The sequence below is a fragment of the Geotrypetes seraphini genome, chromosome 1 (genome assembly GCF_902459505.1).
Source record: "Geotrypetes seraphini chromosome 1, aGeoSer1.1, whole genome shotgun sequence".
Classification (NCBI taxonomy): domain Eukaryota; kingdom Metazoa; phylum Chordata; class Amphibia; order Gymnophiona; family Dermophiidae; genus Geotrypetes; species Geotrypetes seraphini.
Window position 1 is genome coordinate 283,126,618 of NC_047084.1, and position 14,626 is coordinate 283,141,243.

The window sequence follows — 14,626 nt, forward strand, 5'->3', positions numbered from 1 at the left end:
CTAGTCTCATAAAAATATCCCAAGCCAGTGGCATAGTGGGAGTGCGGACCACCCCAGGTGCTGTCTATGCGGGGGTACAGATGCCTCTCCTCCTCATCGTCCCCACATAAGTCTTTAAATGTTTGCTGGTGCAAGCAGCATCTTCCACCTGCTTCTCGTGCCGAACTTGGCTCTCTTCTGACATCACTTCCTGGTCACGAGACTAGGATGTGACATCAGAAGGGAACAGAGGCCAGTGTAGACAGCAGGTGAAAGACATTGCTTGCGTAGATGAACATTTTAAGAGGTGCGGTGATGCCAGGCGCCAACCTGTCTCGTTATGCCACTGTCCCAAGCATTCAATTCTCAGGCTCATAGGAATAGTACAGCAGCTCAGCCAGCACACAGCTCAAAATCACTGAAAATCATTCAATTCTAAAAGAAAATGAATAACAGATGCAAGGTACTGCCAGCAGAGACAGGGAGCATATGTATTGAGGAAAGTGAGTCAGAGAGCCACAATTATGGTTGATGAAAGGCTTCCATGCTTTACAAATCAGAAGACTCTAAAATCAGGAAAGCATCATAAACAGCAGTTTGTATTAAATATTTTATCACATTTTCTGGGTACAACCTGGATATGCAGTAAAATCCTCTCTTATGCTCCATGGTTTGTACTGTCACATTTATACCAATGAACTGTAATTTTATAATTCTATAGTAACTTTATTTTTATTTCAAATGAATAAGAAGAAACTGTGAGATAAAAACACTTTTGTGAAGTCACTGAGCACCATTAAAGTTGTCTTTCATTGGTTGGAGCCACATGATATGTTTGGTGTGCAATGAAGAATTTCAAGACATGATGCTATATGACAAATCACAATGCTCCATTTCACTTATCTATTTTGTACAAAAATATTTACAGAATGTCTTCTGTAAGATTCTACTGAAGAAAAGTTTTCTATACTGAAATTATATGGGTAAAACACACATACAATACAGGAACCTCACTATTTAAATATATTTTTAAATGGCTGACAGTTTAGGGCTCTCAAAGTCTGCCATCTAAAAACATTAGCTAGCTTAATAAAAGCTTCATCTCTCGTACAACCTTCTTTTTCTTATACACAAAAATCTACATTAATTTATGTTAGGTGCAAATATATTTATGTGAAAATAATGTGTGCATTAGAATTTCTGAAACATTTCCAGGAAGAATTACATAAATTTTGGTGTGTTTTATTTTTTTTTTAAATAACTAAGCACTGTTCTGAAACTAGGATACAGAGAATTTAACAGATCATCTCTGGCATATCAGATGCAACTACAAAAATCACCTGATTTTATATAAAGGCACAGACAGTCAAACCCAAAACACCAGTGTTAGGTGTTTATTCAGTTTTTTTCTGCATGTTACTGCAAAAAGTCAAATTAGCAACAAAATATGTATCAAAGAAGATTTTCTGAAACCCCTCTTCTCACTTATGATCTATGAATAAAACTTAATTATACAATATAGGCAAGAATACAGTGTTGATCAATAAGATCCATCAGTGTCTTTCAAAGTAACTGATGCATGTTCTTTCTGGTATCAGAGTAGTTCTTTTAGAGGCTGCCAACTGCTGCATTATTTTTTCTTGGCTGGCACTATGCGCATGACCTATCCTATATTTCTCCAGATTCATTTGAACTCTTCACAACAAATACAGGTTTACAAAAGCAGCTCCGTCCTTTCTTCCTGTGTCAACACATGATGTTTATATCCACTTCAAATAAAAATTGCCAGAAAGTGAAGAAAATGTAAGGTTTGGTATATTTCTTAGGTGAACAGTAAAGATTTTCATGCCATTGTGATCCAGCTTTTAGAGTCATGAAGTCTTCAAAAGCTCTAATAAAGCTCCTGCGGCTCCAAAATAACCCTTGAAATCAAATATATATGCATTAGCATTTCATAAATTTGGCAGCCATTTAATAAATGTCAATTTCAAACTAATACTGTATTTTTAAAAATCATTTCTTTATTAATTTTCAAATTTAAGTTTCAAGTATTATACGAGGGTCATTTCATAAATAATGCACACTATTTTTAAAAAAATTTACGTGTTGTATTTTCTTTTCAAGTATTTCTTTACAGTCCTTCAATATAGTCTCCCTGCTTTGCAATGACCGAGTCCCAACGTCTGGGAAGCTTCATTATTTCATCCAAGACACCGTTTTAGTTCAGTTGCCGAATGGCTTTGGAACCAGCAGAAGAAAGCTCTTCCAGAGATGCAAAACAATGTCTAAGCATAGGTTGTTTCAACTTTGGAAAAAGGTCAAAGTCTGGTGGTCTCATGACTGGACTGTAGGGAGCATGAGGTAACACCTCCCAGCCGTTTTCGTGTAGTTTTTCAATGACATTCCCTATGTGCAGGCGAGCGTTGTCGTGAAGAATGATTGGCTCAGGGGTGTCACGTGATGCGTCTGCCTTGAACAGATGTGTGCTGCTGGGTTCCACGACCTATGGTCTCAAAACCGGCTATACGACTGGATAACTTGCTGCCAGTTTGGTGCGGGGTGTGTTACCTTTCCCTGCGATTCGAGCGCAGTATGCCGACAAAACCAGCTAGGATACTGGAAAGTAAGCCTGTCTCCTCTGTACCTAAGATGGTGGCGTCGCCTGTTCCCGCGCCAGCAAACCTCGGCGAATGGGCGCAAGAAATCTCCCGTATGGTCACCTTGGCCCTGGAAGATCACCTCCACAAATTACAATCGGCCCTGGATGGCATTAATGAGTGGTTTGATGCCCAGGCCAGTCGCATAGCCGCGGTGGAGCAGCATGTATCTGATGGGGAAGATGCGGCGTTGCAGGAGTGCGCTCGGGTTTCTGGGCTGCAGGCCCAGGTGGCCACCCTCACCAACAGGCTGGACGAGCAGGAGAATCGGCAGTGCAGGAATAATCTGCAAGTGGTGGGCCTCCTGGAGCTGCGCTTGGAGCAGGAACTGTATCACTTTTTTCAAACTTGGCTCCCAAGTCAGTTGGGCATGGAGAGCTCAGCCACTGGATTTGTCTGTGAGCGAGCGCATCGTATGGGGTATGCTCTGGAGAAAATAACAGATCCCATACAGCGATTGCACGATACGTTAATTGGAAAGAGAAATAGCTCCCATTACAGGCTTATTGAAAACTTGATCACCTAGCCTATAAGGGTAAAAAACTGCTACTCTTTAATGATTATTCTCTCAAGTTGGTATCGCTGCACAGGGAAATGGCGCCCATATGTACATCGTTCCACCAGCGGGGAGTGTGCTTTCTGCTGGTCTACCTGGTATCTCTTCGAGTCTGGCGAGAGGGAAAGGCCCAGACCTTTGCGGATAAAGCAGCAGCACAACGCTATCTAGACTCCCTGCTGGCGCTGGCTGGGGATGGTGAGCCTGCAGGGGACCCGGCTGATTGACTTCGAGGCCTGGTCCTCGCCCTATCGAGTGCATTTTGCTTGATTGTTGGCACCTATTGGATTGAGTGAGATCTCTGCTTTGTGTTGCCCGTTGGCGGCCAACATTCTCCTGGTTTGTTGCAGGGATCGGCATGCCTGGACTACGGTGGCCAGCTGTCCAATCTGCAGATTCTGGGCTCCTTTCTTCTGAACGAGACTGTAGGTTTGCAGGGACTAAGCCCAGAGTTCTAGCTTTCTCCTTTCTCTGGGAGCAGTTTCTTTTTGCTTTTGGTTTCTTATCCTTTGTATGGGTCTGGGTTTTTGGGAGGGCCTCTGGGGATAGCTTTCCCTGGGGGTTGGGGGGGATGAGATTTGGGTTGTGTGTGAGGGGCATGGATGGTGTGTATGGGTGTTGGTGTGGTTGGCAGATGTATGCGAGGGGGGGTGAAGTGTGCAAGCTCTAATATCTACCTTGGAGCTACTCTGGCTATTTGTGTGTTGCTTTGGGCTGCCAAATTGGCCCATGGGAACTGTTATCTTTGCTGGGGGGCCTACCTTTGCACATGGAAGTTTTGTTCTCTGCTTCTATATCTGAAGGTATTTCTGTGAATGACTAAGCTGACCATAGCCACTTTGAATGTGGATGGGATTCATTCCCCTATCAAGAGGAAAAAGATCCTAACTTGGTTCCGGAAGAGGAAGATAGATATCCCCTTTGTGCAAGAAACTCATCTTTCTGCTCTTGAACACCTCATGCTCTGCAGGGACTGGGTGGGCGAGGTCTGTTTATCTTCTTTTGGTACCAGAAAACGAGGAGTTGCCATACAGATTCATAAACAATTGCCTTTTCATCTCCATAAGGTCATCCACAATCAGGAGGGTAGATATGTCTTAGCGCTTGGGGAATTGTGAGGACAAAAATGGTTACTCTGTAATTTGAAAGCTCCTAATGTGTACAATCATAAATTTTTTTCAGCTTTGCTTGCCAAGATAGCTATGTACCCTGACTACCAACCAATTGTGGGCGGGGACTTCAATATTACAGCGGACCCTATTATGGACTGCATCCCGACAAAGGCGAGGGCGGGGGACCATGGAGCCAAGAGAGTACATTTTTTGCTTAGCCACTTGCATTTATTGGACCTGTGGAGGATCATGCATCCCACGGAACATACCTAAACGTTTTATTCTCACCCACACAATGTCTACGCCTGGTTAAATTTCTTGTTGGCCTCGCCCTCTCTGCTCTCCACGGTGGCGGAGATCACCATAAAGGAGGTTCCTTTGTCTGATCACTCCCCGCTAGTCATGGAAATTCTGATTACGTCGGATGTGCAGGAGCGCTACTGGAAATTCCCATGTTACCTATACAAAGATACGAGTTCCATAAGTACCTTTGAGAGCAGTGGTTTGATTACAGCCATCATAACACTGAGGATGTTGACCCGATGACATTCTGCGAGGTCTCCAAGGCGGTTTTGTGTGGGTTCATTATAGCTTATCTTTCTCGTAAGCGGAAGACACAGTATGCGGATTTATTGGCTCTCTTGGGGGAACTCCATCAATTGTGAGCGAAGCATTGTGCTTCACTCTCTGTGGAAGATAAACTCCGCTTGCTGACCGTTAGGCAGCAGATTGATAACTTGACGCAGAGGGTCGCTCGAGATATTTATTTTCAAAGGTATAAATTGTACACCTGGGGTGAGAAAACGGGAAGACTGCTGACTAATCTGGTGCGGCCTGCTAGAAAATATCAGGTCATACTATCTATTCAGGACAAGCAGGGCACTCGTTATACTCAAGAGAGGCAGATTTGGCAGCAATTCATACACTTTGATGAGTCTCTTTACGCTCGCCAATCCTTTTCAGATTCGGATAGAGATGCTTTCTTTCAGGGACTGACGCTTCCTAAGCTGACGGCTGCCCAACTGAAGTACCTGAATATGCCTATTAGCCTCAGGGAAGTGCAGCTGGATATCAAGCAGTTAAAGCTCACTAAAGCTCCGGGCCCTAACAGGTTTGGATCCAAGTACTAAAAGATTCTGATGGATCAAATATCCCCCATGTTGGCGGGGACGTTTAATGTGTTGACTGAGACGTGGGGCCTTGGGACCCCCAATCTTGCCCACGTAGTTCTTCTGCCTAAACCTGGCAAAGACCCTACCCAAGTGGGATCCTATCGCCCCATCTCACTTCTTAATCAAGATGCCAAGTTGTTTGCCGCCATCTTGGTGGCTCGGCTGAACGTATTTCTGCCTCTCTTGATACACGAGGATTAGGCGGGGTTTGTACCAGGCCGGTATGCATCTATGAATCTTGCTCGCGCTTTGATGGCTCTCCATTCCCGGCGAGGGGTGGAGAGTGCATCGGCTATTGTTGACCTGGAAATGGAAAAAGCATTTGACAGCATCTCCTGGCAGTATGTCTTCTGGGTCTTACGTAAGTTTGGTGTGGAGGGCACTATTCATAATTGGATTTGTAGCTTATATATCTGGCTGCAGGCCAGACTCATAGTGAATGGATGGTTTACAGACCTCTTCAACCTAGGCTGGGGGACGCACCAGGGCTGCCCGCTTTCTCCACTGCTTTTTGTGTTAGCCATAGAACCCTTAGTGGCCAAACTCCGATTGGACCCGGATAAACGGGCATCTGAATTGGGGAACAGTAGAGTCGCATCAATTTATTCGCCGATGATATTTTCCTGTATCTTGACCATCCCCAGCAGGACCTGGGGTGAGCCCTGGACATTGTTTGTTCTTTTGGGGACATTTCTGGCCTACGAGTCAATTGCGATAAATCTGAAATTTTCCCATTGCGTTTCACTAAGTTGGAGGCCTGGCATGCTGGCCTGGAGATACCACCGGTTCAGGGGCCGTTATGATACCTTGGCGTTTATTTAAGTCCTAATCTTAAGTTTCTGTACCAATATAATGTGCGGTGCCACCTGGACGTGATCAAGAGCTTGTGTGATAAATGGAGGGAACTTCCGCTGGGCGTCTGGGGTCAGGTGGCTTTGACTAAGTTGGTACTCTTACCCAAGCTCTTGTACCCACTGCAGACTGTACCCCTTTGGGTCACTGATAGGGATGTGCGGATGTTTCGCTCTATACTTTCCTCTTTCATTTGGCGCCATAAGGGAGCCTGAATTGGTTATGCCACTTTGACTTTGGATAAGTCCCGGGGAGGCTTGAAACTTCCTGATCTTCGCCTTTACAATGTGGCAGCTTTGTTCCAGTTTATTCAAGAAGGCTGGTCGGGTTGTTATAAGTATTCTCCTCGGTGATGGGTGGAGTCCTGTTGTTCCCCTCACTCAGTTCTGTTCCTTCATGCACCGAAGACGGCAATCCTGGGAGAGGGGCCTAAATTTGCTTTTTTACAACCCTTGCGTCGTGCATGGCGCTGGTGGTGGCGTTGGCGGTAATATCAATTTAGTTTCAGCAGTGGAAGCAGAGAGGGTGCAGATCCCTTCAGGATCTTATCACTGTGAGGTGTAGCCAGTTTCCTACATTTGCCCAGCTACAGTCTCATTGGCACCTGACCCACACCCATTTCTGGGCTTAACTTCAAGCCCGACATTACTACCAGTTCCTTGGTCACAGATGAGGGGATGCTTGGCTCTGTGGTCCCCTGTGGTACCCAATTTTTTCAGGTGACTCCCAAATTGAAGTTAGCCATCTGGTACCGAATTTTGAAGAACGCTTTGGCCTTGGGCTCCATTGATAGATTGGCTTCACAGTGGCAATCAGACCTTGATATCACCTATGATCGGAAGACATTTCTTGATCTTTTTGCCAATGTGCACACCTTGGGGTGCTCCATGGATTTTCAGGAGATGCAGTTTAAAATACTGCACTGAGCTTATATCTCCAGCATGCAGGGGGCACATATGGGCCTGTGGGAGGAGGAGATTTGCACTAAATATCACCACTCCTTGAGTTCTCTCACCCACCATATTTTGGAATGTCCTGCCTCCGAACTGTGGCTGCAAGCCCTTCCATTTTTGGAGCACCTTGTTCAATGTGCTGTACCCTGGGATTATGGTTTATTGCTACTAGGGGATCAGCGTGGTTTGCTTGAGCAGGGGTTCACGTTGTCTCAGTGGAAAGTTCTCTACATGGCTGAGGTAGGCCGCTATGAAGTACAGCGCAGACCTAAGTCTGGGCACCTAGTATACCGGTGTTACTTAGCTCTTTGGTGGAGGGCCTTGTTCCTGTGTTCTGGCAATGAGGATGCTACTACAGCTCTTATGTACTGACCCCTTTAGGGGCTGGTGCCGCTCCTACCCTAGGTAGATATATGGTTGTATGGGGGGTATGAGTGACTGAGTACATGGTGGGTGCTTGTTGTGACTTGATGGTTGACTGTGGCTTGGTTGTGTATAGATGGGGGTTTCTTCATACCTAAAATGTCAATTGTGATGGGCATCTAACTCAGGGTTTATTGTTCTCTGTCTTATTGATGGCATATTCTGTCTCTTGTTGTGACACTTGATTGTTTTGCACTGTTCCTATTTGATTCCCCCTTGGTTGTATGTTCCCTTTTGCAAATGCTAATAAATATAATTGTAAAAAAAAGAATGATTGGCTCAGCCAAGAGCAATTGAGGTTGGGTTTTGTGCATTTTTTGCAAAAAATCACAATAATACACTGCTGTGACACTTTTTCCACATGGAACTTTGTCTGTGACGATGATGACTTCATGATCATAAGCAAAAACCATCATTTATTTGACTTTTGATTTAGCTCATCAACATTTTTTTGTCGTGGGGAAGATGGAGCTCTCCACTCGTCATTGAAACTACATGAATACAGCTGGGAGGTGTTACCTCATGCTCCCTACAGTCCAGACGTGAGTCCATTAGACTTCGACCTTTTTCCAAAGTTGAAACAACATATGCGTGGACATAGTTTTGCATCTCTGGAAGAGCTTTTTTCTGCCGGTACTATTTGGCAACTGAACTAAAATGGTGTCTTGGATGGAATAATAAAGCTTCCTGGAAGTTGGGACTCGGTCATTGCAAAGCAGGGAGACTATATCAAAGGATTGTAAAGAAATACTTGTAAAAAAGTAAAACATGTAAATTTTTTTTTAAAATAGTGTGCATTATTTATGAAATGACCCTCGTATTATACTGTATTTTTAAGACAAGTATTTTATTAATACATAAAAAATGAAAACAAATGTGCTATGAAGTATAAATAGTTATTTTATAAAAAATATTAGCAAATGTACTGTCACTCTAAATCCTTGAGGCAGTGCGCCCCACCGTACATGTGCAGGTGTCTTCCCGCCCGAAGCACAGGGCCATCAGTACAGAGCCTGCTGTCCTTGGAGAACATCTGCTATAGGTTAAGTATCTTTGTTTTCTCCAAGGACAAGCAGGCATTATATTCTCACATGTGGGACTCCCTAGCTGCCAGGATCATTCTATCCTCTATAATAAAACACTAAGCGCGCATGCGAACTTAGGAGACTTTGATCCCTGACAGCATGCTGTGTCCTTCCATGGCCGTATTCTATTTGCGGCTCGCAGTGGCTTGAGGCGCATGCGCCGGTTGGCGGCACGTGCAGGGATTTCAGTGGTGGTGGCAGTTTCATTCCTGATAACTGGCGCATAGAGGAACAGCTGGAGGGTATTGTGCGGCTGCTGCAAGGTGTCCCATGCTGGAAGGGGGGAGGTAAAAGGAAGGGAGAAGGCCTACTGCTGTACATGGGGAGCAGGGAAGGGGTGCTGCTGGAGACGGGGGAAGTACAAGGAAGGGAGAAGGGCTACTGCTGGACAGGGGGAGCAGGCAAGGGGTGGTGGTGGACAGCCGAGGAATGAGAGACAGAAAGAAAGAAACAAAGAAAAAGACAGACAGACAGACAAAAAGTGGCCAAGGAGAGAAAGAGAAAGAAAGAAAGTGAAAGTTAAGTTTAGATAGTTTTTCCACTTTCTGCATGTTGCACTGCTTTCAGCTGTGTATAGCTGAAATTATCAGAAGCAATTAAGGAAAGATTTATAAACTATAAAGAGTTTTACCTCATGCAAAATTATGATTTAGATTCTAAAGTATCAACTGCAAGAGACAAGATTTTGGTGTAGTCCTCTAGGCTTTTTTGTACAGGGGAGAATCAATATCCGACTTGTGCTTTGAAAACTTGTGTCTTAAGTGTCCAGTGGTGTCCGCAACCGCCTTCAGCTCTCACCTCTAGCACTGGACATAACCGCCATCTTACATCAAGCAGTCACCGCCAGGAAAGGTGCCAAATTTCTCAAGAGTTCATGAGATTATGTACACATGAACAAGCTGCACTGCTTATTGGAACGTTGCACGCCTCATTGCTGTAACCTCATGCAAGCGCTTTCCTACATCTGTAAGCGATTGTCCTCTCCACTTCACCTCATAATCGCATACAGATGCAGGAAAGCGCTTGTGTGAGGTTATAGCTGTGAGGTGAGCAACGTTCCAGGATAGTGGTATACCGAGGGCTTCAAAATAGTACCTGGCGGGCCGCGAGTTTGAGACCACTGGTCTAGGTGATTCCCGAGTTCAGCAGGTTCTCAGCTACACGGAAAACTAAAGACTGATGGTCCATGTGTCAACATCAGGCAGGAAGGCACTTGCACATGCGTAGTGGGGACACTGTAACAAAGATTTAAAGTGACAGTAACTTGGCAGTGTCTGCACTGGGCTCTGTGAATGTTGTCACCCACATGTAAGAATATTATGCCTGCTTGTCCTCAGTGAACATAGATTATGGGCTAAAGTTACTGAAGTATACTATCACAATAGAATATGCTAACCACATTAATATACATTGGGACTCATTTACTAAGCTGTGCTAAAGGCTTATTGTGCCCTTACGAGGGGTCACTGAAAAGTTCTCAACTCAACCAACAAAGTTGGGGGGCAGTCTCCATCAATTTCCACTTTTTCATTTCATATTTTTCTGAGGGAACAAAAAATAAAAGTGGAAAATAGCTGGACTAAGTTTACAGACCTTGATGGAGACTGCCCTAACTTTGTTGGTTGGGTTGAGAACTTTTCAGTGACCCCTTGTCTTTTGTGAGAGCTAAGCCCATATCTTGTGTGGCTGTAAAATTGCTATTTTCTATTTGTTTCATTTCTGGCTGTGCACTAATGTTACAACCAATAAGAAAAAAAGTTAACATGGGAACACTTACTGCCTCCTATTTAGGAGGTGGTAAGTGTTCCCACATTAATCTTGCTGTAACAGCATATGCGTTAATATGCACACACTAACTGGTTACTTTTTCCATGACCACTCTCCACCCATTCCCTAGTCCCCTTAAAAAGTTTTTTTTTGTTTTTTTTAAATGTGCATTCAGTGCATGCAGATGGTAAATCTAATTAATGCAGAATGCTTTAGTTATCTTGTTTTAAGTGCACCTTTGCACCTGACATCAGCTTAGTAAAAGGGTATCATTGGCCCCACTGCATAAAATTGGGAACTATGGTAAATAACGAATTCTAATGTGTTATCACATTCATATCTACTTTATCTTCTTCCATATTCAATTCAGAATTGAAAAGCCTTCTCTCCTCTCCACTTATGCTGCATTATTTACAGTTCATTCCAGACAGTTTTTACCTCTAGAATACCTTCTTCTTGAAAGTTTTCTCTATACTTTTAAATTCCACTTCAAAATATAACTATGCAATGCCCTTTATGAGAAATTAATTTCTTCTACTCAGCTCTGCAATCATCACAATTCATCTCCACTTTACCACCATATTTCATCCAAACACTGCCTTTCTGGGTAAGGTATCATTTCTTGTCCTTTTGTGTTTATACAACATTGTAGACTACACAACTTAAATTCCTTTCTCTTGGAAACTGTGTGCACTAACAAATAATGTAGTGATACTTTAATAGGACAAAAACAAACTGATGTTTTGGAAAAACTAAAATAAGGTTCTTTCCAATAGCTTTACAATTGTTCTCCATCAAATACTGAGTACTACAAAGAAAGAAGACCAAAATACATTTTAAGTCACTTTGGTTTAGAAATTGAGATGGATAACCTGGACATACAGATGGATAAACTGGACATACTGGCCTCACTTGTGTATGCTGGACACTACAGACATTTTTAACATATATTTTCCCATAGCCTTGCCCAGCCTGTACCTTGCAGTCTGTGAACACATGTATCCTTTGAAATGCTAACCCAGCTGGACTTTGTGCTGCAAAGTTCCTGTCTCCATTCCCTGCTGGGAGGATACTTCTCCAAGGTTCTGCTGAACTGTTATCAGTGCTGTATGACTTCACATATGCCAGGCACCCTGGAAAGCCATAAAACATTTATAACAAGCAACATTCCCTGCAGGATGACAGGGGAGTAAGAGACGTAGAAGCCTGATACCAAGACAGAACTCTTACCCAGGCTGGCCTGTCTCTGAAGCAAGTTACGGGAACCAAGCACAGCTGGGGTACTGGAGGTCACCCTTGCCAACTTTCTGCATAAGACTATCTACAAGGACGCCATCCTGAAGATGCACAGAATTGTAAAACCACAAATTAGCATCTGCAAGGTGATAAGGATCTCAGAACTGGAGGAAGAAAGTTCACAAAGAATTCGCTGTTTCTGCTTGGGCCCCCCTCCTGGGGGGCGAGAAGTGAGAGAGGCATGGACTGGGAGGAATAGTTAGGTATACATTTTTGTACCAATAGGGAAGTACATGACCAGAGTTCGGGGATCTGCTTTTTGAAACAAAGGAAGAATTTCTCTATATAACAATCCACGCATCACAGGTAAAACCAGAGAGAAATTCACTTGGGTATGCCAGCAGGGACATGCTAGCCCCCTGCTCAGCATATGGGTATAAGTTCTACTCTCCATTGCATATTCTGAACTGACAATATATTTCTTTCTGCTATGTCTTTGCTGCTGTAATTTTGTAAGTCTTTATACTAACAATAAAAAATAGTCTGTTTTGGAAGATACAATGCCATCTCGTAGTGATTCCAATGAGGTAAAATAAGCAGCATTTACTTCAAAATACTACAGTCATTACAACTGCTAACTTTACTTGAAATACAAATGGAGCAAAAGTAAAGAAATAAACCCTATTTTAAGCCATTTTACCTCATGTTCCAGGAATAGTGCCTTCAGCTGCCCTTTGGACCAATACTCCAAAGCATAAGCCAGAAGCTTCATGGAGACAGTATTGATCCTCAAGAAGTTACCAACAAACACTACCTTGTTAATATTCTGAAGAGAAAAAGAATGTGTCAGACTCTTTATACTGATTTCATGAACTCAACATATCATTGCAATTGGATAACTCAATATTTTTATATATGCACCCTTTAAATTAGATTATTTTGTGACCTAGGACAGCTTTTGTCAAATTAACTATCAACTGAATAAATATTTTTCTGTGCTAATGTGATAAAATTAAAATGTAGCAAAGTACAACAGACAAACCAGAATAAAGCGCCACCTGTATTAGTGGTCTCACTGGGAATGAAGACAGCAAGAAACCTAAAAACACTTAGGTCTAGATTCACTAAACCTTCCAATCCTGTTCCTCAACCCCGACCTGATTCACTAAACGGCAAACCGTACACTTAACGATCCGATCCAACCTATGCAAATTAGTAAAATCCCTTGCAAAATAGTCAAATGATTGATTCACTAACAATTGCTTGGCTATTCTGAATCGGATTTTACTATCTTAAAATCTGACTGCTGCAGACCTGTCGGTAACTGTGTTAACGACAGGTCTACTGGTTTTTTGGCAGGTCTGACTGTCTTTTTTTTTTCCATGGCACAGATATTTTGCATGTGTCACACACGCAAAATATCTGCCCCATTAAAAAAAAAAAAATGAAAAGACAGGCAGACCTGTCAAATTCCCCCCCTCCCAAGAAAAAGACAGGAGGGCTATTTCCCAAGGAAGTCCCTTATTGGTTCAGGCGCCTCAGGCCCCTTCCCAAGGGAAGGGTCCTTGGTGCCTGAGCCAATCAGGGCCTTAGGCCCCTCCCCGTGCATCACATGGTACACTGGGGCGGGGCCTAAGGCCCACATTGCAGCGCAGGAGGCCTACGGAGGAAGGAATGAGCACCCCCTTCTGCTCCCAACTTTTTGAGGTACATGGAGGAGAGAGGTGGTTGGGGAGCGGGGGTCCGGGGTCAGTGGCAAGAGGGAGTGGCCATGCCTTCTGCTGGGTTTTTTGGGGGGTGGGGGAGGTATTTGCAGGCAGGAGGAAGTGGAAATTCCTCCTGCCTTTTTCTTCGGGGGGTTCGGTCACATTTGTCCGGGGGGGGTGGGGGGGAGGCGCTTTTTTTTTTTTTTTTTAGTGGCCAGATATTTTGCATGTGTAATACACACAAAATATCTGGCCCATTTAAAAAAAAAAAAAAAAAAATTAAAAAAAGCCGCTGACAGGAGGCTGCTGTCAGGGCTGCCCCGACTCAATCGCTCACCGATTGAGTCGGGGAGTTTGCATGCAAATGATTTGCACCTCCATGCAAATCATCTGCATGCAAACTAGATAGTGAATCAATCACTGTTTAAAAATCAGCCAGGAATTGGCCAACAGCAATTGAATCGCTATCTTTAGTGAATCTAGCCCTTAGTTCCTGTTGCTGGATCACGCAGACAGCAAAGATACTTACTTACCTGTAGCAGGTATTCTCCAAGGATAACAGGCATATATTCTCACATGTGGGTGACATTTTTGGTTGGCGGGTGCGTGAATATCGTGTGGGTTCTCCTGTGTCTGATTAAGGTGGAATGAGTTAGTCGATTTTTCCAGTAGGAAGGGCTGTTTCCGTTTATAGCTTTGAATAGTAGGCAAAGGAATTTGAAGTGTATTCTGGCTTGTATTGGGAGCCAGTGTGAGTTGTGGTAGGCCTCCGTGATGTGGTCGTATTTTTTCAAAGAGTAGATAAGTCTTAGGGCTGTGTTTTGTATTGTTTGGAGTTGTTTCATCTTTGTTGTTGGGCAGGGGAGATATAGTATGTTGCAGTAGTCTATTAGGCCTAGGATTAGTGATTGGAATTGTTTTCTTTCGAAGAATTTTCGGACTTGTCTAAGGTTTCTCATAGTGGTGAATGCAGTTTTTATTATTTTATTGATTTGTGGTTGCATTGTACAGCCTCTGTCTATCAGCACTCCGAGGAGTTTTAGTGTGGGTTGAATGGGGTATGAGATCGAGTTAATTTCTATTTTTATCAAGAAGGATGAAGTTTGTTTTGTCCGGGTTAAGTTTTAG

General features: G+C 43.5%; 1 protein-coding gene across 2 annotated transcripts in view; it reads right to left on the reverse strand.

The window, feature by feature from the left end:
* Window positions 1-692: 692 nt before the first annotated feature.
* LOC117364080 (pantothenate kinase 3-like) overlaps window positions 693-14,626 on the reverse strand; it is a 146,145-nt gene continuing 132,211 nt past the window's right edge. For both annotated transcript variants that reach the window (XM_033952899.1, XM_033952890.1), the window contains 2 exons: window positions 12,493-12,618; window positions 693-1,901 (listed from right to left, as the gene is read on the reverse strand). In XM_033952899.1, coding sequence (XP_033808790.1) covers window positions 1,851-1,901; window positions 12,493-12,618 — 177 coding nt within the window. In that variant the 3' untranslated portion in view covers window positions 693-1,850. The remainder of the gene's footprint in view (window positions 1,902-12,492; window positions 12,619-14,626) is intronic.